Source organism: Pteropus medius, unplaced genomic scaffold, assembly GCF_902729225.1.
Source record: "Pteropus medius unplaced genomic scaffold, Ma_sr-lr_union100, whole genome shotgun sequence".
Classification (NCBI taxonomy): Eukaryota; Metazoa; Chordata; class Mammalia; order Chiroptera; family Pteropodidae; genus Pteropus; species Pteropus medius.
In genome coordinates, this window is record NW_024355990.1 from 10805767 (window position 1) to 10830765 (window position 24999).

Genomic DNA, 24999 nt, shown 5'->3' on the forward strand with positions numbered 1-24999 from the left:
TTATTAAATTAAACAAAGATGATGGGGTCTTGTAGGCTCTGGAATAAATATGTTTCCATTTATCTCTGATTCATTCTTAGCCATATAATGTTGGGCATGGATTTTTTTTTTTTTTTTTAAGGAGATAAATAGCTTGGTCCGGGGCTGGCAGGAGTCACATAACGAAGATGCCTTTTGTATTTCTATTTTATTTTCCTTTCAAACTGTGGCATTGGAGCTAACCACATCTCTGGCACAAACCTTCTTGGGTGCTAAAATAAATTGCACGAAAGATTATTTAACAGAGAACAGCTTGGTGGTTGCCAGAGGCTAGGGGTGGAGGGAGGGTGTGACCACAGGGAGAGCTTCTTTGGGGTGATGGAATGCTTCTGACTGTGAATGCGATGAAGTTTCATAGAACTATACACACAGGCAGTCACAATGCATGCGTGTAAAAAGTGGCAAAACCCATGCAATGGCGTAGAACCAAGGTTCCTGCCTGGATTTCGATCACGTACTCTGGTTTGTTATCACTGCAACCAGCTGGGTAAGGAGACGCACAGGGACTCCGCGCACTGTTTTTACAACTTGTGAGCCTAAAAGTGTTGCAAAATAAAAACTTAAAAAAAAATAATAACACTTTTTAAATGTGAGATTTTCCTGAAAAGATTGCCATCCACAAGGTTATCACAAATCTAGTTAAAGTAATTAACTCACCTAATCGAACGGGCAAAGAAACATAATAGTTGAATGATTTTCTTTAGAGGAGTCGGTATGACTTAGAGGAAAAAGAGAAATAATGATTTATCTTTGAAATAAAATCTTTCATGAACTCCTAGATACATGGTGTAGATAAAGAAAGAATGATCCATGGAAGATTTTATTATCGTCCCCCACTATTTGCTTGGTCACCTATAAAAGGGTGACAGCTTCCACGCATTGCCCTGTGGCTTGCAGCTCCTCCCTGGGGGACGAGCATCCCTCACCCAGAGTCAGGCTTGCCCTGTGGCTTGCAGCTCCTCCCTGGGGGACGAGCATCCCTCACCCAGAGCCAGGCTTGCCCTGTGGCTTGCATTTACCAGCAGTAAGCAAGGGGATGGGGAGTATCCCCCTTGCAAAAAGCGTCAACTTATTGCATTGCGCAACTCCACCTCTTGCTTTCCTTCCCCTCTGCCCTGAGAATGGGCGTGTCCCAGGTAGCGTTGTCCCTTCATCCCTTGGTCCTGGATGAGCAGACAGGTGCACCTGCCCTGAAGCCCCTGACATATAACCCGAGTGAGAAATAAATGTTTACTGTAGCAAGCCAACAAGATTTGGATTTTTTCTTCTTGACTGCTTTGCTGCTAAGGTAATATTAAATCTAAAAGGTAGATGGTTCATTTGACATCACCAGCTTCAAACCATATTCAGTTGAGCTTAAACCTACAAGCTTTCAAGAGTTATAGTTCTAACCCATTCTGTAGTCCTTCATTCAATAATGTAAAATGCAATTGACTTTGAGTTTTCTGTGGATCTCTGTAGATTATATTATTATTTAAAATGTTCACTGTCCCTTTCTAAGGAGGATTATAAACCCTTGCCCTGTTGACTCACAGCTTGGCCATGTGTCTTGCTTTGGCCAATGAAAGAAATGGTAGGTGATCAAAAGCCATTGAGTGGTTCTTCCATTTCTTTATCCTTTGCTGTGAGCCTGGCAACATCCCAGATAGAGGCTGCTCTCCCTCCCATCTTGGGTCCCAGAGTGAAGGGTGAGAAGTAAATGTTTATTAGGTTAAGCCACTTACAGTTAGTAGTAACCTGTTAGAGAGTTAGTTAGTGGTTCGTTAACGCAATAACCCAGCCTCCCCCGAGTGAGACAGGACCTGAACCACACCCAGTGTCTTCGTCACTGTGAACACACCACTCGGCACACCGTAGGTGTACAATAAATAATTTTTGAGGTGAAATGAAGAAATCTGATAGCTAACTAAGAAATAATAGCCTTTGTGGTTTGAATATTTGCACATTTTCAACATCTGATTTTGTTTACCAGAATTTCATACCACACTATCAAAGGTTCTTTTGTCAGTGGTAAAACATCAATGCATGTCAAGTTGTTGTCTGGAGATAATGATAATGTCTAAAATTTATTATAAGTAGGGACTTGTTGGTTATAATATATTATTGCTTTTCATTAAGATTTCAGTTTTATCGATGGCCAGTGGTACCAAATATCTGCATAATGATCTCATATAGACACCTTCTTCTCAGCAGATCGCTAGGGGAGCTATAGACGATGCACATTTTTCACCAGATATAGCAGCTGTGACCTAATTCCTTCAATATGTGGAGGCTCTCGCTCTAATGCCATCTCATGAACCAGCTGAAATATAACCAGATATATTCAGGTGGGATTCATGGTAATTTGGATTACATAAACAATGTATGAATTCATTTTTTTAACGTAAATCTTTTCAGATAATATTTAAAGGCTCTTTTCATTGTCATCTGAAGCCAGTCTGTCCCCACAGTTCCCCAGAGGCATTTTATGTATGTATCTATCAGGGGAGAAGCTATATTATGGTTCTGAGTCTGGAGGTTATATTTAATCCTGTTTTTTACATAGATGTCATTATATTTTATGTTTAATTCTGTGGCTTGCTCTTTTCATTACACCGTATATCTTAGAGGTCTGTCTGAGTCTTTACAAAAAGATCTAGCTCATTTGATTGAACTGCTACATAATATCCCTTAGTGTAAATATGTTACGGTTTATTTAGCCATTGCTTCTTTGATAGAGATTTATACAGAACTTTACTTAAAGAGTTTGTTGATTCCCATTTAATAATTATAGCGTCTTACATAATTTGGCAAAGGGCCCATAAGAATCCTATCACTAGCGAAGCCCGATTTGACAAGCTAGTCCAATGGTAAAAGCGGATGTCATTCGTGAGAATGAAAAAGGGGTACATTAAGACAAAAGAATTAACTGTCACCAGAAATGGAAGTTCCTTAGTTGTTTTTTTCAGAACAGGCAATAATCAGCAAGAACAGTGTAATCAAAGGCAAAAAAATGCGAAGAGTCAAGCAGGCTGACTCAACAGCCCGAGAAGGCCCGTGGGTGCCTTACTCAGTACATGGAATCCAAAGTAATAATTATAATGGTACCCAAGTTACATGAAGTCACCCAGGCCATGTGATCTGGTTTTTGGTAAATTCTCATGTTAACAAAAAAAAAATTTAGGAATTTTTTTAAATCATAAAGTTAAAAAAAAAAACAAACAAACCTACTTCCCAAGAAATTTAAGATCACAGAAATGGTGCCAGATTTGCCCTTGGAGCCCTGTTTTTTAGTGTTGCTTGTGTAGTCAGCATGCGGGTGACATTCAGACCCAGGCTTGGCTTACGAGCACGATTCGCGAGAATACGTCAGATGATGAAGGTGGGGAATTTTCCTTGGTATTCAGAGGAAGCAGCTGGAAGGAGCCACACTGCTCTGGGTCATAGAGGAAGTCCCACCGCAGGGCTTCGCTCAGTTAAAAACAGTCTTTTCTAGAAACTCTTAAAAGTTTGAACTCTGGCCCTTAATGACAGCCATTTTGGACCTCTAAGAGAAATCTGTGGGCATTCCAGAGACGTTCAACTATGGGTAGAAAAGCCAGGACGACCTCAAGTGAAAAGCCTGTCATTATTTTGTCTATTCAAATATCAACATCCTCATCAAAAAGCATCACCGATTGCCGGCCCCCTGGTGTACATGGAGCTTTACCTTCTCTGTAGGGTTCACACTGCCCTTTGCTAGGTTGGTCTCCAACCACGAAGACTGCAGTTTCAAACTTACCTAGAACACACCTTCCAGGTGGTTATAGCTGATATAAGGAGACATCTAGGAAACGTAAGACCCAATCAGTGTCAAAATTCAGGGCAAAACAGATCCACGGGTTTATTTTTAACACATTACAAATTGACGGCAGCGGGGATGGTACTGCTGATATGAAAGACTTTGAAAAGCCCAGGTAGAGGTGCTGAGCAGCGTGCCCAGGGAGGCCAGTAAGTCGCTGTATTATAAAACTAAGGTATGAGAAACCAGCAGATGCTCTCGGTAGAACTTGAAATTTTCGTGCGTTATTTTTTTTTTTTCCGAGAGGTCTAGATTTAGATTTGTGCGTTAGACTTCCTTCGTGCCTATGAAAGTTGGTGTAGTCAAAAACTCCTTTTTCTCCCCCAGCTGTGGAAATGACAGAAGCCTCTGAGCTGAATGTTTTTCGCTTTCATTATAATATATAATGTCAGGCTTGCGACATATGACAGCAGGTTTCATATTCCACTTAATAAGAGGCTGCCAGTGCCTAGGGAAGTAAAAAAGGGAGGTTTACCTGTGTTGTACCAAGTGGGAAGATGTTACTAACTTGGCAATAGCGAAGACGTGGCGCTAGGTGTGGCCAGACGTAACAGATGAGGGATAAACTATCTCGAAGCCTCAGGTGAACAGTGATAGAAGTGAACTCTGCTAAAAATGGAGTGTAGTCTTCCCCACAGTCCATTTATTGAAAGTCCACCACGTGTGATACAAAGTGATTTTAAAGGATGTCAAAACAGATCTATGCATCCAGGCGGCTTTGCAGTCCCAGAAGAACCTATTATGTTTCTTTTCCTTCTTTGCTTTGGTTTCCAGGAAGCTCAGAAATAACGTTAATACTTTAAACTTAATTGTCAGCCTTGGTTCTGGCCCAGCCGCAAATTCAGCAGTGTGCTTTAGGACCTTTGAGACCGTGGTGTCTGCCCTCCACGTGTGTGTACGCACGTGAGAGAGAGAGAGAGAGATCAATGATGAAATATTAAAGAAGAGGTAGAGAAATAACTCTCAAGCGGCAGAATGTGCTAGTAGTACATTCAAGACAGAAATAACATGCTCTGGAAGGTCAGAGGAAAGAGAAAAATCGTATCTGGTGCTGATGTCTGGAGAGGCTTCCTGTGAAGAGGAAGCAGCCTTTTGAGATGTTTTAGCAGGTGGGATCTTGGCATAAGATGGTTATGCCAGGTGGAGGGAACAGCCAAAGCAAGATGAGAAAAGCTTGGGTGCTACCTGGGGATCATCCAGAGAAAGAAATTGGATGTCGAGGTTGATGGATATAGGAGAGAATTCGGAGGCCCTGTCCATCAAACGCTGCTTCTCACAACCTGGGGACAAGTGGGATTTGGACATGAGGACACCTGAGACTCAGCTTCTCTCTGTCCTCCTCCCTGACCACACAGAGCCTCCTGGGAACACCACAGCATCATCGTGAGATTCACTCAGCACCTGTCACAAAACCTACTCGAGCCAGTGGGGCATAGCTCGTGCCTTGGTGTCCTGTAGTTTGCCTTGTCTTTCTATCAGGTCACAAGCATCACCGGGAAGCCTGTAATGCACACACATTTCACTGTCCCCTGACCCCTGGCTGGCACCATGCTTTAGTGATTACTCCGTCAGCTTGTGCCTCGAAATGGTTTTCGTTTTGAAAAACAGTGTTGTGATTCCTTTATATAGAGGAAAGCATTCTGATTCTACTTTTCTGACATCTTTACATTCATCCTTCTATGGCCTCTTTACAGGAGATCCAGTTGATTATATATTTGACGAACAAGCCGTAAATGATCTTTTGGTGGAGTTCTGCTTGAATTAATGCTATGTACCCAGCAAATATTACTGTATTCCCCACTCAGTAAACAGTGTATTTAATTCATAAGCCGTCCAGTAAAAATACATGCACTGGAACTGCGCGTGTAAGATCTGGTGAGACCGTAGAGTCTGTCCTTTAATTAACAGTCTTGTAGCAGCATCACTGTCCAGTGTCCTGGTTTTGCAAACATACTATAGTTACATAAGATGTCACTGGGGAAAGCTGGGTGAAGGGTATGTGAGAACAGATTGTACTATTTTTGCAAATTCTTGAGTCAAGTTATTTCAAAATAAAAATGTATGTGTGTGTGTGTGTGCATGCGTGTGTGTGTGCGTGCGTGTGTGTGTTACAGCAAGACAGAGAGATCATCTAGTCCAGTTGTTTTCAAACTTCTATTTTAGCAGTGGGCTCCCTCTCTCCCTCTCTTATCCTCAGCAGCTCCCAGGCACCTCGTGCCAGCCGAAGGGCCCCATGACAAACCACTGTAAAGATGCTGGTCCAGTCCAACACCTTCAGGAGCCGGATGAGGGGGTCAGCGCCCAAAGTAGTAAAACGCACCACTATTTGGTGACCATCAATAGAAACCCGGAGGCTGAGAAGTGTTTCGGTGCAGTTGCTGTCTGCACATCACGAGTCACAGCTCTTTAGCTAGCGCTGGTCTCTTCTGTCGGACTGGGAGAGATGGATTAGTTCCGCGTGCCATTTCCGGCGTGTGGGAGATGTACTCGTCCAGTTGGGGGCGGCATGCGTGGGCCAGTTGGCCTGGCAGATGGTTTCGGAATTTACCACTCGGCTTGGGGCGTTTGTTTCGGGCAGAGGGGGCAGGAGCTCCGGACCTCACAAAAGTCCCCAGGCTTCTTGCCACCTTGGCATCCACTCCAGCCACCTCTGAGGACTGAGGCTGATTGGCTTTCCTCTTCCTTCCCATTCGGGCCCACATCACTGATGTATCCTGAGGCGTCTTGCTTGACTTCTGAGGATAGTATAATTGTGCTAATTTGTATTCGTTTAGGGATTTTCAAGTTGCTCTTTTTTCTTATGTTCCATAAGTTAAGCCTCACCCCAGGCTATGACATAGGCAGACTGGTTTTGTTTCCGCTTTATAAATAACTGGCAGGACTTTCCCAGGTCACTGAATTTGCATCAAGGCTGGAGTCAGAACACAGGTGTCCAAGATCCTGGTCAAGGCGCTTTTTCTAGGAGAGATCGTGGTTATTGAAAATTACCTATGCAAAAGTGATGACCAACACACAGGTGTCACGGTGGTTGCTGTCATTATCATCATAGGCCAGATCCTTGGCAACTCTTGATTTCGAAGTGGGACTACTGCAAGACTTGGTGATTCTCCAGGGTTATCAGGGGGTGGATGCGATGGTTTCCTCCCTTCCTACATCTCCAAACAGTTAGAGCCTGAAGGCGCCATGTGGGGGTTGGATGAGTAAGACTTAGATTTTCCTGAAATGTGAAGCAAGTTACCCATATGCCACATCAACAGAGATCGATGTGACAACCAACTAGCAGGACAGCTGCCCTGGAGCTGCCTGGCACGCCCGGGTTCCAGTGGGCTGTGTGTCAGCCGCCACGCTTGATTTCTTTAGCCCCAGTCGTTGACGCCTTCCTTGCTTCTGTAGGGAAAACTGTCTGCGCCCTTTCTCCCAGCATCCTCTTTGCCCTCCACGTGGTAGGACACCGCCTCTGCTGTCCGCGTGGTGGGCTGCTTTAATGGTGGACGGCTCAGCCCAGGCTTCAGACCATAGTCACAGCTACACCTGACTACGGAAAGTAGTCTCCCAAGAAAAGTGTTAATGTTTCACACCCCGGGAGACACTTACTAAACTAGAGACTGCCTCGCGAACCATGTTAGGCATCCACACACACATGCACCTAGCACCTATCAGGCACTTACTAAATATTTGTTGAGTAACCTTCTAAAGCTGTGGATCTCGTTCTTCAGTGTGCTCGCCCACTCTAGGATCACCTGCAGGACGCGTCGAAACACCTTGAGTTCTTGATTCAGTTGGTCTGGGCGGGGGTAAAAAAAATTCATTTCCAGTAAGTTTCAGGTGATAGGGACCATACTTTGAAAACTATGGCCATAAAGCAGAGATTGGCAAACTTCTTCTGAAAGGACTAGAGAGTAAATAGTTTAGGCTTTGCGGGCTCTGTCACAACTACTCAACTCTGCCATTGGAGCCACAGAAAATATGGAAATGAATGAGCAGGGCTGTGTTCCAATAAAACTTTATTTACAAATCAGGTCTTCTCATTAAAAAAAAGAGAGAGAGAGAGAGATTGTGTTGCAAATATAAAACCGTTTTTGAAAAGATGTTAAGACCAGAACCTCATTCTAGGGTTTCTGAAAGCTCTTGAATGAGAATCGGTATATAAGACACAGACGTTGGTCAGATTCCATCTCTGATATTCAATGGCCATGTGACTCAGAAGGTCATTCACATCTTTGTAGAATGAGGATAATAACTGTACAGTGAAAAAGCAAGAGAATTGCTAACATTTGTCAAGTCTGGGTGGTGCTTCTGTGAGTGTTTGATTTACGCTTCTTTATGTTATTCGGCACGATTGAAATATTCCAGAATTTTAGAATTTAGGTCTTTAAAAGGTAATCATAATAGTTCATTGGCATGTATGTGGCTTAGATTTTAGGTTCCAAGGTCACCTAAAAGGTCAGTTATCTTATAAAGTCAAAATCACCTTTGGAATAACCTCCAATCTCCAACACCTCAGCTCTTAGAAAGTCAGAAGCCAAGAATATCTTTCTCTGTGTATCTTTGCATTTGAGGAACCGGAGACTAAAGGTTATTAGCTCGAGCCCAAATGTCTGTCATCTTCCTGAATCCAGTTAATGGCAGCTCTGTCTTTACAGCTGTTCAGGCCACGAAGAATGATTCAGGAGAAGGAATGTAATGCGCGAGGATCTTAATATGGACAGGTGGCATATGAAATCATTTTATAGTTCAAATAGAACATAAAGACCTTTTAGCTCAACCCTCTACTTTTACATATTGATAAACAGAGGCCCAGGAAGCAGAGGTGTTTACTGCTTTCCACGGATTTACCCATCTCGGCATTTTACTAAGATTGACTTGTTTTGCCCTCATAATAGCCACATAAGGTAGGTGCTGTTCATTTCCTAGTTTACAGATGAGGCAGCGGATAAGTCATTTGTTCATTTGTCCAAGGTCACGCTACTGGGAAATAACAGCACTGAATTTTGAACCCAGGCAGTCTGACTCCAGAGGCCATGCTTTTTAATTACTGCGGTTCGCTTTATTTAGTATTCACTTCCTTATCTATAATCTACCTGTGCATTGAGGAACAAAAACTTGAAAATAAGCTGCCCAGTTTTACCTTCAGTCACATGCTAGAGAAGGTAAAGGAATTGCAGCAGGGGGACCATGGCAAGTATGCTTTTGGTGCATTTCCAGCTTTGCTCCGATTGTGCTGGAGTTTCCCCGCGTAAATGCATATAATACTTTGGAACCAGTACAGAATTCCCTGTCGGCTTGGATGCATACCTGGTCTTACAATGTGTTTCTGGAAACCTTGCCCAGAAGGAGGCCGCCCAGACTCGGTTCAGCTTCACAAATACACTCTGATTTTGTGCCTACTCCACACTGCAGCCTGTGCTGGGCACGGGGATGCAGAGATGCCACGGTGTCTAAAACATGGTCCTTGCCCCCCGAGCTCTTTGGTGACTTTGGGTTCAGAAGTGATCGCTTTGGCGGAAATGCCGCTCTGTGCAAAAGACACACTGTGAGAAGAAGAAACGTGGTTACGCGTTACGTGGCCCGTAATCAGGGCAGCCTGATAAAATGTGATGTGGCAAAGTCGCCACCATCCATTGCATGACCCCAGAGCACGGTGCACAGTCTGGGTCAATTGACCTTGGACATGGGAGTGGGGCGTGGCGGGGCCTGAGCTTGACTCGGTTCAGGAATGTGGCCTTTCTATGAGTGGAATGAGTAATGTGCTTCTTCTCCCCTAGGACCCCAGGAGCAAGCACAAGTTTAAAATCCACACTTACGGAAGCCCCACCTTCTGTGATCACTGCGGGTCACTGCTGTATGGACTTATCCATCAAGGGATGAAATGTGACAGTAAGTAAGTTTTCTTTTCCAATAGACGACAAGGCTCAGAAGCACACACCCAGGTTCAGCAACTTTTCAGCACCAACTCGTCAATAAAGAGAATTCATTCAGATGTATACCAGACCAATAAAGTGTAGAGTTTCTCTACCATCAGAGTTCTGGGTTTTCGAACTATTTAATTGCCTAATTACAAATCCAAATAAAGCACCCGCTTTATAAATGGAGTTGTGGCCATCACAGTTTTTCACGGTAGGAATCGTCAATCACTGTAAAATGCAGGCTGGCCCACCCCCAGAGCACGTGCTGTGTGTTGGAGGAAGACGCCGCACCCCCAGATTCCACATTTGCTTGGGCTTCAGAATAAGCTAAACGGCCATTATCTTCCTGCGTCTCTGATTGGCGGTTGGACTGCGGAACAATCCAGGCGGCTCTCCTTAAAATGAGACCACAACGAAAATAAAAACCGAGGTGGCGTCTTAACTTCACTGGCCCTGCGTGTCCATGGACAGACCCAGTTTTATCAGCGCAGTTAGCGGCGAATCACTGAAGACACCGATGAGGAAGGCATCCAGCCTCCTCCCGCCTCCTTTTTTGTCCCGTATACATCTCCATCAGCTCCCAGGAAGAAAGAAAAATCAACCGCGGAAACGCTTTGCTTTGATAGTTCTATTTTGAGATTCCCCAGGCTATTTATTTACTTCAATGAAAGTTTATCTTTTTAGGAGATGGCAGGTAATTACTGAGTCTGTTTTTCCAACAGTCAAGGCAGCACTAGGGAAATACCAGCCTATTGTCATTCATTTATGACCAAACACTTTATGTGTTTATCCTCTGTGGAGCAAACACAGTATATAAAAATCAAGATACGCGAACGTCATAGAGTGGGCGGGTAGTTTCCCAGAATGCCGGAGACCCGCATCTCGCAGAGCCGTGGAGTGTCAACGAGAGCTCCGCGATGACCCAGACCAGTGGCCATCCGTGTTTCAGGAACCCCTCGGGTTCCAAAGACGTGGCTTTCGGGGGCTCTGCACGTGCAGGTTCTACGTGCATTTGTAAATACGCTTGTAACTGCTTTTAAAACTCGGAACGTAAACGCGCACTTGAACATGTTCCGCGTTCGACCGCGGCAAGTCAAGGATGGCACCCGAGGCGCGGTGTTGCCGGCTTCGCGCACTGGGCAGAACGCGCAGTCACGTTTCTCCCCTGAACCGACGAGTCGAGGGGATGGGAAAGCGTGGGGCTGAACAGTGTTGCCATTCAGACATCCTCTTCTACGTGAAACTGGATTCGGGGGATACCATAGAACTTTGGCAAAACAGATGAGTCGTTGAGGCTGAACTGAGACTGCACTTGGCACCCCTAACACCTGGCTTCGATTTTTTATTCAGGCCACAGGGCTTTATTGGTTATCCATGAATGTCTTTCTAATAAATAAATGGTATAAACTGGAGTTTATTAACTCAGTTTATGCTAATAAAATAATCCTCCTCTGGTTTACATATTAGGATTCTGTTTAAGATTCCGTTCGAAAACGGTTCCATTGCCAACGAAATTTAAAAACCGGTATTCTTAGTGTTAAACTCCTTTCCTTGGAGTCATAGGGCATCTGAGGCAGCTGCCTGTGCCCCCTCTGGGAGGGAAGATAAGCAGGTGGGCGCCCAGGCCCTACCCCCTCCCTTAACTTCTGCAGAGAAGAAACCTCTGCCTGTGCCCCTCCAGATCAGAGGGTCATGATGCCTGGTGGGAAAATAATCTTACCATCCACTCGCTAGGCCATGCCCGTGTTGTCCAGGTCATCTCCAGAGGCTGTGGCATTTCTTTCCTTGAAGTTGCGGATTCTACCCAGGCACTTAAAGATATTTCAAGAGTCTGCATCTTCCTTAAGTCGACATACATGATTTCAAACAGTTCACTTTGGAAATAAAGCCTAAACAGAATCAACTGATTGCTTTTTCCTCATTGTGTCCATCGTCCTGTGGACACAATGTGTTGAATCATAGCAGATATGCAGTCTTCACGATGCCTTGTGCAATCTATCTTACTGTGTTAAAATTAAACACTCAAAATGGCACGAAGGCTCCACCTGGACGGTTACAGAGGAGCCCTGTAGCATCCCATCGAGGATTTGCGAGGCTTTCCGTGGCCACCTCCTCTGGAAGCCTGAAGACACAGGACCATAGAGCTGCAGCAGCTACACAGAGTCTCCTGTTTGTGTGCAGCACACAGGATTCTTTCCAGGGTTCCTTTGGTTCACTGCAATGACTTCTTTTTTCTTATCCTCTCCCTGTCTCGCCCACGTAATGTCAGCTGGTAAGGAATGGCTTATCATGCCAGGCATGTATTTGTTTTACTTGGAATAATATTTAAATATTTGAAGACAGGTTTAAAATATCAAACACAAGTTCTTAAAAAAAAAAAAAAGCCAATGTATTTAAGCCTTTTTGAAAATACAGAGCTAGCTCAGGAAAGGAAAACTTTATGAATTTCCCATACTCAACCCACAGAGTCTCACTCTTCCTGAGTGGTGAGCTAGGAAGGCATGAGGAATTCTTTGGCAGAAAGTATCCTCTGTTTAAAATTTGCCTCTTATCTGTCTCTGCTACATAAAATATTAATTTGTCTGCGCTTTGTCTACATTTACCTATGTGTATTTTGCATATCGTTAAATACGAAGTAGTCACAGATCAGGCAGGTATTCTGCTTCAGTTAAGACTGGACAAATATGGCACGGGTATTTTAAGGATACTGTCACTCACGAGAAGCCTGTGCTGTAAGGGACATCTGCTAACAGTTCTTTATGTCACCAAAAACATTATAGCAAAGTATCAAGTTAGAGGGTAGCTCATTTTCACTTGTGCTCTTATGACCAAAACACTGAGAAAGTGATGGTTTGAGTCCATATGCCCAGCCTCACTCTCTGCTCTCTCGATTTCGCAGCCTGTGACATGAATGTGCACAAGCAGTGTGTGATAAACGTCCCGAGCCTCTGTGGGATGGACCACACAGAGAAGAGGGGGCGGATCTACCTGAAGGCTGAGGTCACCGACGAAAAGCTCCATGTCACAGGTAAGGCAGGCTTGTGGAGGTATGAGGCACGCAGCTTCCCAGGGGGCATTCGGATGAAGGTCAGGTCATAGGGCGCAGAAACCCGGGCCTGTCATTGCCTCGGAGCTGGTCAGACTCAGAGCCACTGACTCTCGTTAGCACATCTCCCAGGAGACCACTCTGTCCACCAAATTCGCAAATGCTCGGTGTCACACCAAGTCATAGCTGCGTGTGGACCAAGGTACGCTGACAGCATGGCCAGTGTGTTATCCCCTGGTGACAGGGACGGAGAAGCTAATTAAGCAAAATGCTGCTGGTGAGAGCGAAACTAGGGCAAGGGGAGGTGATGGATGACCCAGGTGTTCGATGGCATCAGGCTGTGATGACCTGATAAGTCCCCTATAATGACAACAGCAGCAGCAAACCGCCACTGGGTGTTTATTCTCCTTCTGTGTTAGCCCGGTGCGAAGAACTCCATGTAGACTAATGTAGTCTTTGTGACTATCCAATTATGAGCCTCATTTCCCAGAACAGGAAGCCGAGGCACAGACAGATCAGAAACCAGCAATGTCACAGAGTAAGTGAAGAGCCAGGATTGGAACCAAGGCCTTTGACTCCAAACCCTGAGCTGTGTTATGATCACACCTCCTGCAAACAGCCCAACCATGAGCCAGAATTCCCTGTCCCTGAGCCAGGACGCCACCTCCTTAGGACTGTGTCTGCGTGGGCCCTGCCATAGCATGGCTTTTCCTTTGGTTTGCCCACCAAATCCACCTTAGGTGTATCGACGCACTCGATCCGGTTATCACGGAGCGTTGCTGGCCCAGGACCCATCCCGGAGCCGCAAATCCTTGGCGTCTCCACCACACCCCACTCCGTGTTGATTTACGGTTTGGCTCTCAGTTTTCAGCCTGGTGTCCTGGCTCTTGGGGCTCCCTCCCGTACGACCAGGCCTTCTCTTTCCTTTGCTAAGGGCATTCATGTTCCATTTGAACTGCAAAGGTATTGTTTTCATTTGTATTTAGGAATGTTAAGCTGTGACAAAACTGGAAAGACTAACTTTAATGTCATTTATTTGTAGAAAACAAAAGATATTATAAAAAAATATATATATCGAAAGGGTCTATCTGGGGGGGTAGAGGTACGAGAGGAGTTCCAGAGAATGCTTGCTTTTGAAAATATCCTCATATTTTTTTCTTTGCAAAATAAGCAAATTTTCTATCCAGCGCTGTCCTCTCGGGTAAGAAACCAGGGAAAATCAAAGGCTTTTGAGGTGTTGCTAGGAGAGCCAACACTGAGCCTCTGGATGTGAAACAAACCAAACGAAACAGCCTTGTGAAAGAAATCAGATACAGCTAACAGTCCAGATCGAGTTGTAAATAAAATCCGCATCATGGACACGTATGGCGGTCACGAGCGGGTCTGCACTGCCACGACTTCGCACTTGTTTCTCTCTCTCTCTTTCACTGAGGCTTCTGCCTTGTCAGCGTCATGTATTGGGGACACGCAGGTGAAGAGTCCAAGCTTAATTGTGAGGTTTCCAGCTCCCGTCGGGCAAGAATGCGGGGCAGTTTTTAAACGCTCAGCTCTCATTCATTTTGCTTCTGAACACAGCAAAACACATGCTGGACCTGGCCCATGCCTTCTCCCGGGATAAAAGCAACCGCCATATGGTACTGCTTGAGTTCACCAGTCTCTTCTATGGGCCTCAAGAGGCTTGCAGATGTAACACTGCACAGACGGGCACAGATGCTCTGGTCGGGGTGGCACATGGTACACAGATAGAAGAGAAAGGTCAGGTCCCATCGTGCAAGGACAAAGAGTGTTTTCCTAGGGCTTATATGCTAATGGCTGCACCATTGCTAAGAGTCGAACTTGATTCACAATTGTAGAGTCATCTTAGGAGACAGGGACCTTCACTGAGATAGATAGATTTTTCACACGTGAAAGCTACCCGCTATAACTTACGACAACGGTCTAAGTCAAGTCTCTTGAGAATTAGTGTAAAATTTTTTGCATAGATATAGCGCTGCCCTAGGACTGTAAATTCAGCAATAGTTTAATAATAATAGCAGCAACAGCAGCTAACACTCCGAGCCCTTCCCACAAAAGGGACTCTTCATTAGGACTTTACATAGTCAACTTATTTAAACCTATGTGGAAATTTACTTCATTGTCCTTACCTTATAGATAAAGAAACCGAGGCACAAAGAATTCAAGTAACTTATCCAAAGTCACACGGATGGCAAATTTAATGGTTAGATACTTCATTGATAGACATAGAGATAAGATATTTTAATGATAGCATCAGTAAGAATTGGAATCTTACGTTAGTTCAGGCTGCGATAACAAATCTCGTAGACTGGGCGACTTCGGCAACAAACCTTTATTTCTCACAGTTCTGGAGGCTGAGAAGTCCAAGATCAAGGTGCCACCGGTTCGGTTCTGGAGAGAACTTTGTTCCTGGTGTCCAGCTGTGTCCTCGCAGGGCAGAGGTTGGGAAACAGGGAGGGCGTCGGGGGAGAGAGGAAGCCGGCTCTCGGGTGCCCCTCCTGTGAGGACACTCATCCTGTCGTGAAGCCTGCACCCTTGTCACCTAATCACCCCTCCTCCGAAGACCCCATCTCCAAATGCCACCGCCTTAGCAGTTAGGGCTTCAGCATCGGAACTGGGGGGAAGGAGACACAAATATCCAGTGCACAGCAACTCTCTTTTTACAGTACTGTTGCTATTTGTGTGAAGGGAAGCCAATCCTAAGTGTAGAAAACCAAACTCAGCGGAATAACTAATAGGTGATCATGTCTCTAAAACTTTTATTGTGGAGTACTTTTAGTGAATCGGAATTAGCCTGGCTTCAATGGGAGATAAGTATAAACAGTAAACCAGAACGAGTAGCGCTTATGATCCATCCACGTAAGAAATGTCCAAACCTGTAGAGAACCTTAATGAGTTTATTTGAGCCAAACTGACGACAATTGCCAGGAAGCAAAATCTCAATGGATTAGGAAATGCTGCAGAGAGTGACAGTTTTGCAGTTTATTTTATACATTAGAATCAAAGGAGGAGACGTAAGGAGGGTTCCAGGACGTCCACTGGTGGTGGATGAAGCGGGAGGGAGAAAGCAAAGCGGGGAAATCTCTGGGATGGGATCAAAGTGAAACGGAGGGAGAGACACATCCTCCTCTTACATTGGTGGATTCAGGGGGGTCAGTATTTACAGCACGCAGACGTGGTCTGCAGGGCACAAGATGACAGCGAGGGGTTCTGCGGTCTCGTGCTCTAGTGCTGTGGGTTGCACCCAGAAGGATCTGGAAAAAAAGGGATTATTCCAGGGGTATGTTACCTTAGGTGCAAAAAGACAATGAACAGGCTCACTTAAGGTCCAGAAAGCTACAGGCCAAGGACGTGACCTCCCGCCATGACCCGCTTTTAGTTCGAACTTTTGATGTGCAGACCATCCTGTGTGTTTGCTTCCGGGCTCTGGGTTCGTGGAGCCGCCGTGCTGGCCTCCCCGGAGTTTGTCAGGTTTAGTATGTGGCCTTATTGTTTCCATTCACAGATCCAAACTCACAAAAAAAAAAAAAAAGTTGCTAGAGTCATACAGAGTTTCCTACACACCCTCCACCCAGCACCCCCAATCCTGACATCCTTACGTTACTGTGGTTTGAGTATCAAAGTGGTCACCTCTTTTGAATACCCGATAAACTTGTGGGAAATAAGTACCTGTGTTAGTCACTAGAAATTGAGTTAAGGAGCCAAAGAGAGGACATCAGACATCTTATTCCAGCATAAAAAGACTGCAAGAAATACAAAGGCCCGTCAGAGCAGTCCCCGCCAGTGGCGACACCCCTCCTACGGGACCTGCAAGACCCCCTCCCTGCCCAGCAGTCCAGGCACCAGTGTGCCATGACGAATAGTTTCAATAACAGTAGCTACCATTTCTTGAGTACCTACTATGTACTTACTGTTCACAAGATTGGACCTTTATTTGTACCAAGTACTTTACATTCATTATTTCACTGACCTCTCAATACTACAAAGGACTATGCTTGTCCTCATCTTTGAGATGAGCCAGTGTGCTCGGAGGAGGGAAGGACATCGCTCCACGTTATAAGGTGGGAAGTGATGGAGCCGGGGCTGGAGCCTGGGTCTGACCCCCACCCCAGAGGCTGGGAACCTCCCAAGTCTCTTACTCATTAAAGAGGCTGTTTGTTTTTGAATAAATAGCAAACCCATAAATATTTGCTGAACCCATATTCAGCATTCCACAGAGGTTGAAGTGCTTTGATGTTCCAGAAGGTCCAAATGTGGGATAACCAGGGGGAAAAGTTACACGTGACGGCATGAAAGGACAGTCCAAGTCCACGTGTAATTAAGTGCTTAATTACATGGGCACTAAATAATGCGCCCCTGGGAGATGCTCAGGGCGGTGACGGGGAGGGAAGGATGCCATGGAGAGACACGAGGACCGCGGGCATTTGAGAGGCAGAGGGAGGGGTGCGCTGGCGAAGGGCTTACCTGGCTTGTGGGAATTGGCCTGGCTCTCACGAGAACACAGACATGAACAAGAAACTCTAAGAAGTGGAGCTCATCTCCAAATGCCAGGATTTCTTGGAAAATGCACTTAAACCCTGCCCAGCTCCGTTAATTGCGGATCAGCTCCCTCTCCGTTTTACCTGCGCAGAAAATAATTCCCAGAGTAAAATAAAACTCCCAGCAGACGCCGGCTTGGGGCAGAAGCCTCCCTTTGGAAACCAGAGATGAGTCTCCTTTCTAGGTTGGTGCAGTATTTATGGGAAAGGCCTCGCTTTCCTGGTGTGTTTTTATTTTTTACCTTGGGTCAGTTGTGCTGATGATGGTCTCTGAACAGTGTCCTCTCTTTTTGCTTTCACTATGAGATTTTAATAGGTTTTCTACATTCTCGTGTGCTATTTTATTTGGTTTGGAGGAGTGGTAAAAAAAAAAAATTCCCCCAGGGGAACAAATTTTCAATTTAATGTTGTAAGTAAGTGGAAAAAATATCGTATGCTTTATAGCTGTTTAAGAAACTCATCTCTCCCATACCTAGATTATTCTGCAGAAGAGTCTTATTTTCTCTCATGCTTTGGGTTGTTCATTTGGCGTGGAGACTGAGGTTCTAAGATGAGCTCCGGGGCGGGGGCGGGTGGGGCCTTCTTATAGCATAAGGGTCACGTCCTCTGTCTACCTTCTAGGACCGTGTGCAATTTCGTGCCCCGTGTCTCACCACCCCAGCTATCCAGACTTACCACGACGCTGTGATTAAAACAACAATATTCCCTCTGTGCTCCTTCCCCCTTAGCGTCGAAGCAGGAAGACTCAGCTTCATGTCATAATAACCATTCATTCTTCGATTCATTCATTCGTTATACATGTATTGAGCATGCTCTCTCCAGATGCGGCCCTCTTCGTGGAATGTGCAGTCTTTAGGGGGAGTCGAGACATTAAAAAGAATGACAGGGCGTTACGCCAGGTGCCTTTAGGGGTGGCAGAAGGCGGGAGCACAGTGCCTCACCCGAGGAAGCTGCAGATGGCTTCACGTGGGAAGTGACCGTGGAACCAGGAGGACAGGTGGGGAGGACATAGTGTGTTCAGGAAGCTCTCCACGGTCCAGGATTTCAAGAATTTTGAGTGTAAGGTGGGAAGAGCCGCAGGGGAATTTCTTCCCATTTTGAAGGCGGGAATTTTTTTAAGTGACTTCATCTGATGCTTCCGCTTCTGATCCTCGCCCAGGGCTCTTCCCTTCCTTTTCGGGTCCCAACTCCTCCTCCCTTCTCCTCAGTGAGATCCCTGGCCCTCGATGACATACACCTATATGTTTACTCGTGTGCTCTGCCCCACGTGACATGCAGCCATGCTTCAGAATTAGTGTACCGGTACCCCTGCCAAGAGCAAGCCTCCTAAACAAAGTTCAGGATTTTATTGCCATTTTTTTTAAATCCTTAGACGATATCCCACTAAAGGTAAATAGTCAGAATACTGTTATCTGGATTAAATACTTTCCTGGGTAATTATGTCGGATATATGACGCCTTAACCAAATGATCACACTCAGCCTCCCCGCCCCTGTGACAAACAGAGAGAGAGGGTGTATACAGCCTGATGTGGTACAACAGGAAGTACTCAGGATCACCTGTCTGGTATTTTTGCCAAAATTTTCTACCCCGAATCTAATCATGGGGGAGGGGGAAACAGACAAATCCAGATATTGGGACGTTCTGCTCGGACTTTTCAAAAACGTCAGTGTCATGAAAAAAACGGGGGAATGTTCTCGATTAAAGGAAGCTAAGGTGACATGACAACCAAATGCACTCTGGAACACTCGATTGGATCCTGGAGCCAAAAAAAAAAAAAAAAAACGCTTATTAAGGACGTGTGGGGGACGCAGAGGGAATCCAGATCTGGACTGTATTTTGGATAATGTTTCTGTGTCCGTGGGAGATTTTTAGGTGATGATGGTGATGGTGGAGGGGAATGCTGAAATATTTTAGGGGCGATTTTTTTCCTCATGTCTGAAACTCCCAAATGGTTCGGCAAAAAAAGAAAAAAAAAGTGAAAATACATGTACACACACACACACACACACACACACACACACACACCCCTCACATGCACAAAGTATGTGTGCCAAAATGTTAACAGTGAGTGTATAGCTGTTCGTTGTACTGCTCCTTCAACACCGTCGGCTTGAAATTTTTCACACCCACCAAACCTCCAAGAAGTTGGGCCGTGTGAACTTGGAGCTTTTTGTCGGGGCCGGTGCAGCTCTGAAACGCCCCCTGGAGGAAGCACTGTCAGCCGGAAGGAGCCCGGGCCTGAACCCACATCAGAGCTTTTGATGGCGATGCCAACAGCCAGCCGGCCAGTCAAAATACAAGTAGCACATGCAGAAAAGGGAGACATGAGAGCCAGCCAGGAAAAGCTGCCGGCATCTGAGCGCCTAGGTCCTGCAGGGAGCGGAACCAGCATTGACGAAGCACCTTCTACGCACCAGGCGCTGACCGGATGCCTTCCTATGTGTTATATCGTCACGACACTCCTTGGAGAGAAATGCCGTCATCGTCATCATCATCGTCATCATCGTCATCGTCATCGTCATCGTCAACGTCAACATCATCATCATCCTCATCATCATTTTGTAACTGAGGAAACAGCCTGGAAGAGCTCCTGTGTCTCGCGCCAGGTCACGTGGCCTGCCCAAGGTCACACGGCTGCTGTGTGGAGGACACCTGGCCCCCAGGCTCCGGGCATGCACCTCCCACTCTCACACGGCTGACTCCAGGCTCTGGCCAGGGGAAGATCATGTGCTAGTTCACAAGCCCTTCCCTCTAGGGCAGATGTGGCCACGCTGCAGTTTCTCGTTTCTATCCTGTAATTTAACGGTTGAGGCTGCTCTGCGATGGCCCCGTGGCACCCGTGATTACTGCGGTGCCGCAGGCACCGTCGTGGGTGAGGCTCTGTCATTATTTCCCCTGAGCCTCCACTTTCCGAGGCTTAGATAATGGCTGGAAATAAAAATGGCAGCAGGGATCTGGCCCAGCTCTTCCCTGCGTTAAAATGAAGCATGAAAACGGGCAGGGACGGAAACAAATACCCCTTCAGGGTGTGTGCTGACTGCACAGGAGTTGGCCAGACAGGTGACCTGACTCTGTCCTTTCTCCACGTGCCCTCAGTGGCTTTTTCTTCCTGGCCCAGGTTCCTTCCTCGCATTCTCACGGTCTTGGAAGAACCCATCTCTAGCAGTTGCCTGCCTTACGTTCCTCGAGCTTAATACCCAAGCACGTCCTTTGCAAAAGGAGCAGGCACGACGGCTAAGTCGAAAACAAACAGCGGTTTGCTTGTACGGAAGAGGACTTCTAGGACACCTGCTCAAATGCACGTGCCTCTAGGTGATGACTCGAGTGTTTTCAGTGGGTTTATCTACTGTGTCTTCTTCCTTGATTGGACATTCCTGAGTCTCAGGTGTCACGTGTCTGTGCGACCCCTTCAGCAGCCAGCACCTTCCTGCCTCTCCGGTCTGATCCCTTAGGCCCCCAACGCCCCTCAACCCCATTCTAGTTGTAAAGAAAAGCTACGTGCTGCTTCCCCGTGGGCAGGCTCCTTCCCACACCTCCCCTTCGCTTCTGCTGTCCCCTCTGCTCCCCTGGGCACATCTTTTTAACACCCAGCTCCAGTTTCCTTCATGAAGCCTCTCCTAGCATTTTCTGCCTTGCCTACAGTTGGCCACTTTCTCCCCATGCCCTTTATAACATTTATAATGTGATTTTACTTATGTGTTGATCTCCCTCTAACAGACCGTCGTTAGCCTTTTGAGGTCAGAGGTGGAGTCTTGTCTCCTCTGCCTGGTCCTGTGCCTCGAATTTGTGCCTGATATATGTTCGATGAGCAGATGACGATGGTGGCAGCGATGGTGGACGTGTCCCGTAGGCCCGACGTAAAAATATTACTCAGCTTTGTACTGTGCTCCTCTATCCCAAATGTAAGCAACTCTTCCAATTTTAGCCCTATATCTGGATCAAGTGAAAACGATCCTGTTTTAGTCTAATTCATGAAGCCACATGACTTCTGGGGTCCTTCGGAGAAACACACATCAGCCAGGAGAGAGGTCACATCTTCTCAGAGAGACATTTCATTATTTACATCCTGACTGTGGTACCCCTGACTGTGGGACCTATCTTTGGCAGAGCTAAATGTCAAATGCGTACTAACCAGCCGTGTGCCCTCCTACGGATGGTTATTCCTGCATGGTTCTCTGTGCGGTGATTCCGGGGTAGCTCTCCACCCTGGTGCTTAGTCACTGGTGGTCCGTGGGAGGCAGCAGGACTAGGGCAGGGGCAAAGAGGCACCAGTGTCATTTCTTTAAGGCACCGTTTGCCTTTGTCTAAAATACCTTGGTATCCAAGCTCCAGGCAACATGGCTTCTCTTTCTGCTGCTGAAGACGATCTCAGGCCCCTGGAATCTTTGATTTCAGTGACTCCTGCCGCGAAGAAGCGTTCTTAAGATGGACTCTGAATGCCCGCATCCTTGGGAAGAGGAGAAACAAATTATTTCTGGGGCCTCTTTGGAGATTAGCCCATTAGCATACAGGGACATGGACTGAGCAGGTCATTCTCATGCCGGATTTTAATTGCTTCTAATTATAGGATTATCATTTAAGCAAAAGATTAATTGCCATGAAATTATTGCAAAGAACTTGATCTTCCTCTAGAAAATAAATGCGTTAGCCAAGTGAGGAATCTCTTAGAAGCTTGCAAATGATGTTTTTTAAGTCACTTTCATGGAAACTGTCTTTTAACTCTTTGATGGGGGAGACGATGTAAAAGGGATCAGGGTGGAAGGGAGAACACAGAGCAGGTCGGTGCCTCTCTGGACAACTTGGACATTCAATGTTCGCGAATCATTTTGTTCACCCTTGGGAGCGTCCCCAAATAAACGCAGAGACGTTTCCTCTCTCGCCTCACTTCAAGTGCGGGCGAGAGTGACCCATGAAGAAGCTGGAGGAGGCAGGCACCGTCTTCTGGTTCCCTCCAACACCACGCTTCTGCCCCATCCCACAAAGCCTTTGTTTTTCAAATGTTTTGCAAAGGAACCTCCAGTTACCTCGCATGCACATGCTCTGGTCGTTGGCATCAACCTGGTGCAGAGACCTCAGACTGTTCGTCTCAACGCCCAGGCGGTTCCACTTAGAATGCAGATCGCCTGAGAAAATCTGAGATAAGCCAGCTCCTAGGGTGGTCCTATAATATCCACTTCCTGCGGAGTGGCTACCTGCGGGAAGCTGGGGTGCCAGAGCACCCCACCCCTCCGCGGGCACTTTTCTGAGCAGCACAGTAGTTGTACTTTGCCACCCATTTCCCTTGGTAATTAACGCAAGGTTTGTGGTTCAGTTGAAGACAGTCAGGGTTCCTTTTAAAACCAAGGCAGGCATTTTTCCCCCCCTTTGGAATACTGAAGCAAGAACAGATGCAAGGCGAGCTTCCTATAAACGTTTTCGGGGTGGGGGTGCCGAATCTGGGGAAAGTTGCATGCGGGGAAGTGTCACTTCACCAGCCCAGACCCACTTGGGGCAGGGCACGTCATCCAGAGACATGCCGGCTTCACTGAGCACCAGGGGGAAGTGGGGAGAGGGGGGCTCAACCACACTGATGTCTCTTTCCCTTTGTCGAGTCAGTCACTCTGCCGTCGCCAGCCCCTGCTGGGAGTGGGGGTGCAGGGGATGGGGGTCATATTTCTTTGGCCATATTGGCACTCTCATTTCATAGGGTCTGCCGGTGACTACTCACAGAAGAGCTCTGGTGGGTGAACATCTGCCCAGAGGCCAGAAAGGAAAGAGTGTGGGGACAGCACGTTATACACGGCACGATCTCGAGTCTTCTTATTAATTCCCAGCTAATTCCCTGGGTGACCCTGAACTTACTTCAGTCCCCCCACAAGAGAGCAGGGACTCTGTTAGCCTCAGAACTCTGGGCTTTTGACGAATGCCAGTATGTTTTTGAAAGAAAAAAAAAAAATCCTCAGCGCATAGAATCGACTAGCACCCCATGAAGAAAGGGAAGAGGGGCTTTATAAGATAGTAAGAGGGACCTCAGCCGGGCTCAGGAAAGGCTGTCTCCCCTGCTGCCGTTGGTCTTCCTCGGCCACCAGGTTGATGCCCGCCAAGCACTCCCCGGAGACACCCTGTGGAATCGGAGCTTTCAGAAGGGAGAGCCGCTCACGTGAGTGACAGCCGCACGTTCAGCTCAGACTGTTCACCTCCAAGAGTCGAACTCGCAGACCTTGGTCTCATCCCTTCATCGCTCCGTCTCCCTTTCCTCGCCTGCAAATTCAAATGAAGGCACTTGAACCGGGCACTTGGCGGTTCCCTGCGGCCCTAGCATTTTGTTGCTGTGAGAGTCATTTCAGAGAGAAAGCTGATCAATGGCCGCGCCACTCAGCAGGCCCTGCTGGAACCCGGGGTGCAATTGGAGGCTCCAGGAATTCTGAGGCCCGAGAAGCCCTGGGTCTAGTGACTTTCCAAAGAGTTTGAGCAACGAATGCCTTCAAGTGGCATCTTATTTGGAGCGCTATTTCCATCGAAGAGGAGAGACTGTGGCACCCACTTTCCTCTTCCTCTTCCGTGACCCGACCCCCTCATTGTCCGTGTGTAAATACCACGGGATAAAGAAGGAACATGACGACTAAGTGGAGTGTTTGGGGTTGTCAGAGACGAAACCAAACTTCAGCCTAACTCTTAGAAAAGAAAGTTATCAGGAAAAAAAAAAAATTGGGGGACATTTTCTGGAACTCGAGAGTTGGAATATACTGCGGGCCCATTGAAATAGCTGGAAACAGACTGGCTTTCTGTATCTCGCTTCTTTCTGCATACTCCTGTCTTTCCGAGCAAGTTAGACTTCCTCCACAGGGTAGCAGACGTGGCCAGTGACAGTCCTACAGCTTTGTGTCCCTCACAGCTTGTCTCCTGCTGTGTCAGGCACAAATCCAAACGTCCCAGGAAGGATTCGTTGGCTTACTTTGAGTCATGTGCCACCTCTGGAAGTACCCGACTGTGGCTGAAGGGCAAGGCCTTATAAGAGGACAGATAAAGGTAGGGGTCACAGCGGATGGTGCTAGGCAGAAGAAACAATAGGTCACGCTGTCAGCATAAGCCATTCGTCAGGGTGGCACAGAAAATGGCTTTGGGAGCAGGGACTAGGGCCAGACACCGGCCTTCTGCTTCGATGCCTTTTTTCTTCAACCATGTCACACATCCACGAAATTGCTAAAGGGAATGGCAGAGTCTGAGCTTCTATACAAGCGTCGGATATGACTCATAAGTCCCTTTTGGACAAATGGACATATTCCTGGCCTGGCCAGTTTCCAGAAACAGCCACGGATAAAGAAACAATTTTGACTCAGCGACATTTGTCCGATCCAGCCACCCGGCACGTTAATTACCCCTCTTATTTATTTAGAAGCTGTGAAACAGCACGCTGGGTTCTAAGTGTAAATGGTGTTGACGCAGAAGAGGTTTGGTGATAACAGAACCTGCAGGACGCTGAGTTCTTAGAAGGGGGCCACAGGTAGCTTGCGGAATAAGTGGCCCAGGAAAGGTGGAGACATGTGATTAGGGCCCGGGAACTGGACAAAGCCCCGCGGCCTGCGTTTTGAGCTCTTTGGCCTGAAACGGCTCTCCCCTTGGGCAGCTGTGTCTGCAGGCTGCTTGCGTACTT

At 46.7% G+C, this 24999-nt stretch overlaps 1 protein-coding gene across 1 annotated transcript in view; it reads left to right on the forward strand.

The window, feature by feature from the left end:
* PRKCA (protein kinase C alpha) overlaps window positions 1-24999 on the forward strand; it is a 375347-nt gene that overhangs the window by 249307 nt on the left and 101041 nt on the right. The window contains exons 4-5 of the mRNA XM_039859924.1: window positions 9625-9736; window positions 12665-12793. Of these exons, the coding sequence (XP_039715858.1) occupies window positions 9625-9736; window positions 12665-12793 (241 nt within the window). The remainder of the gene's footprint in view (window positions 1-9624; window positions 9737-12664; window positions 12794-24999) is intronic.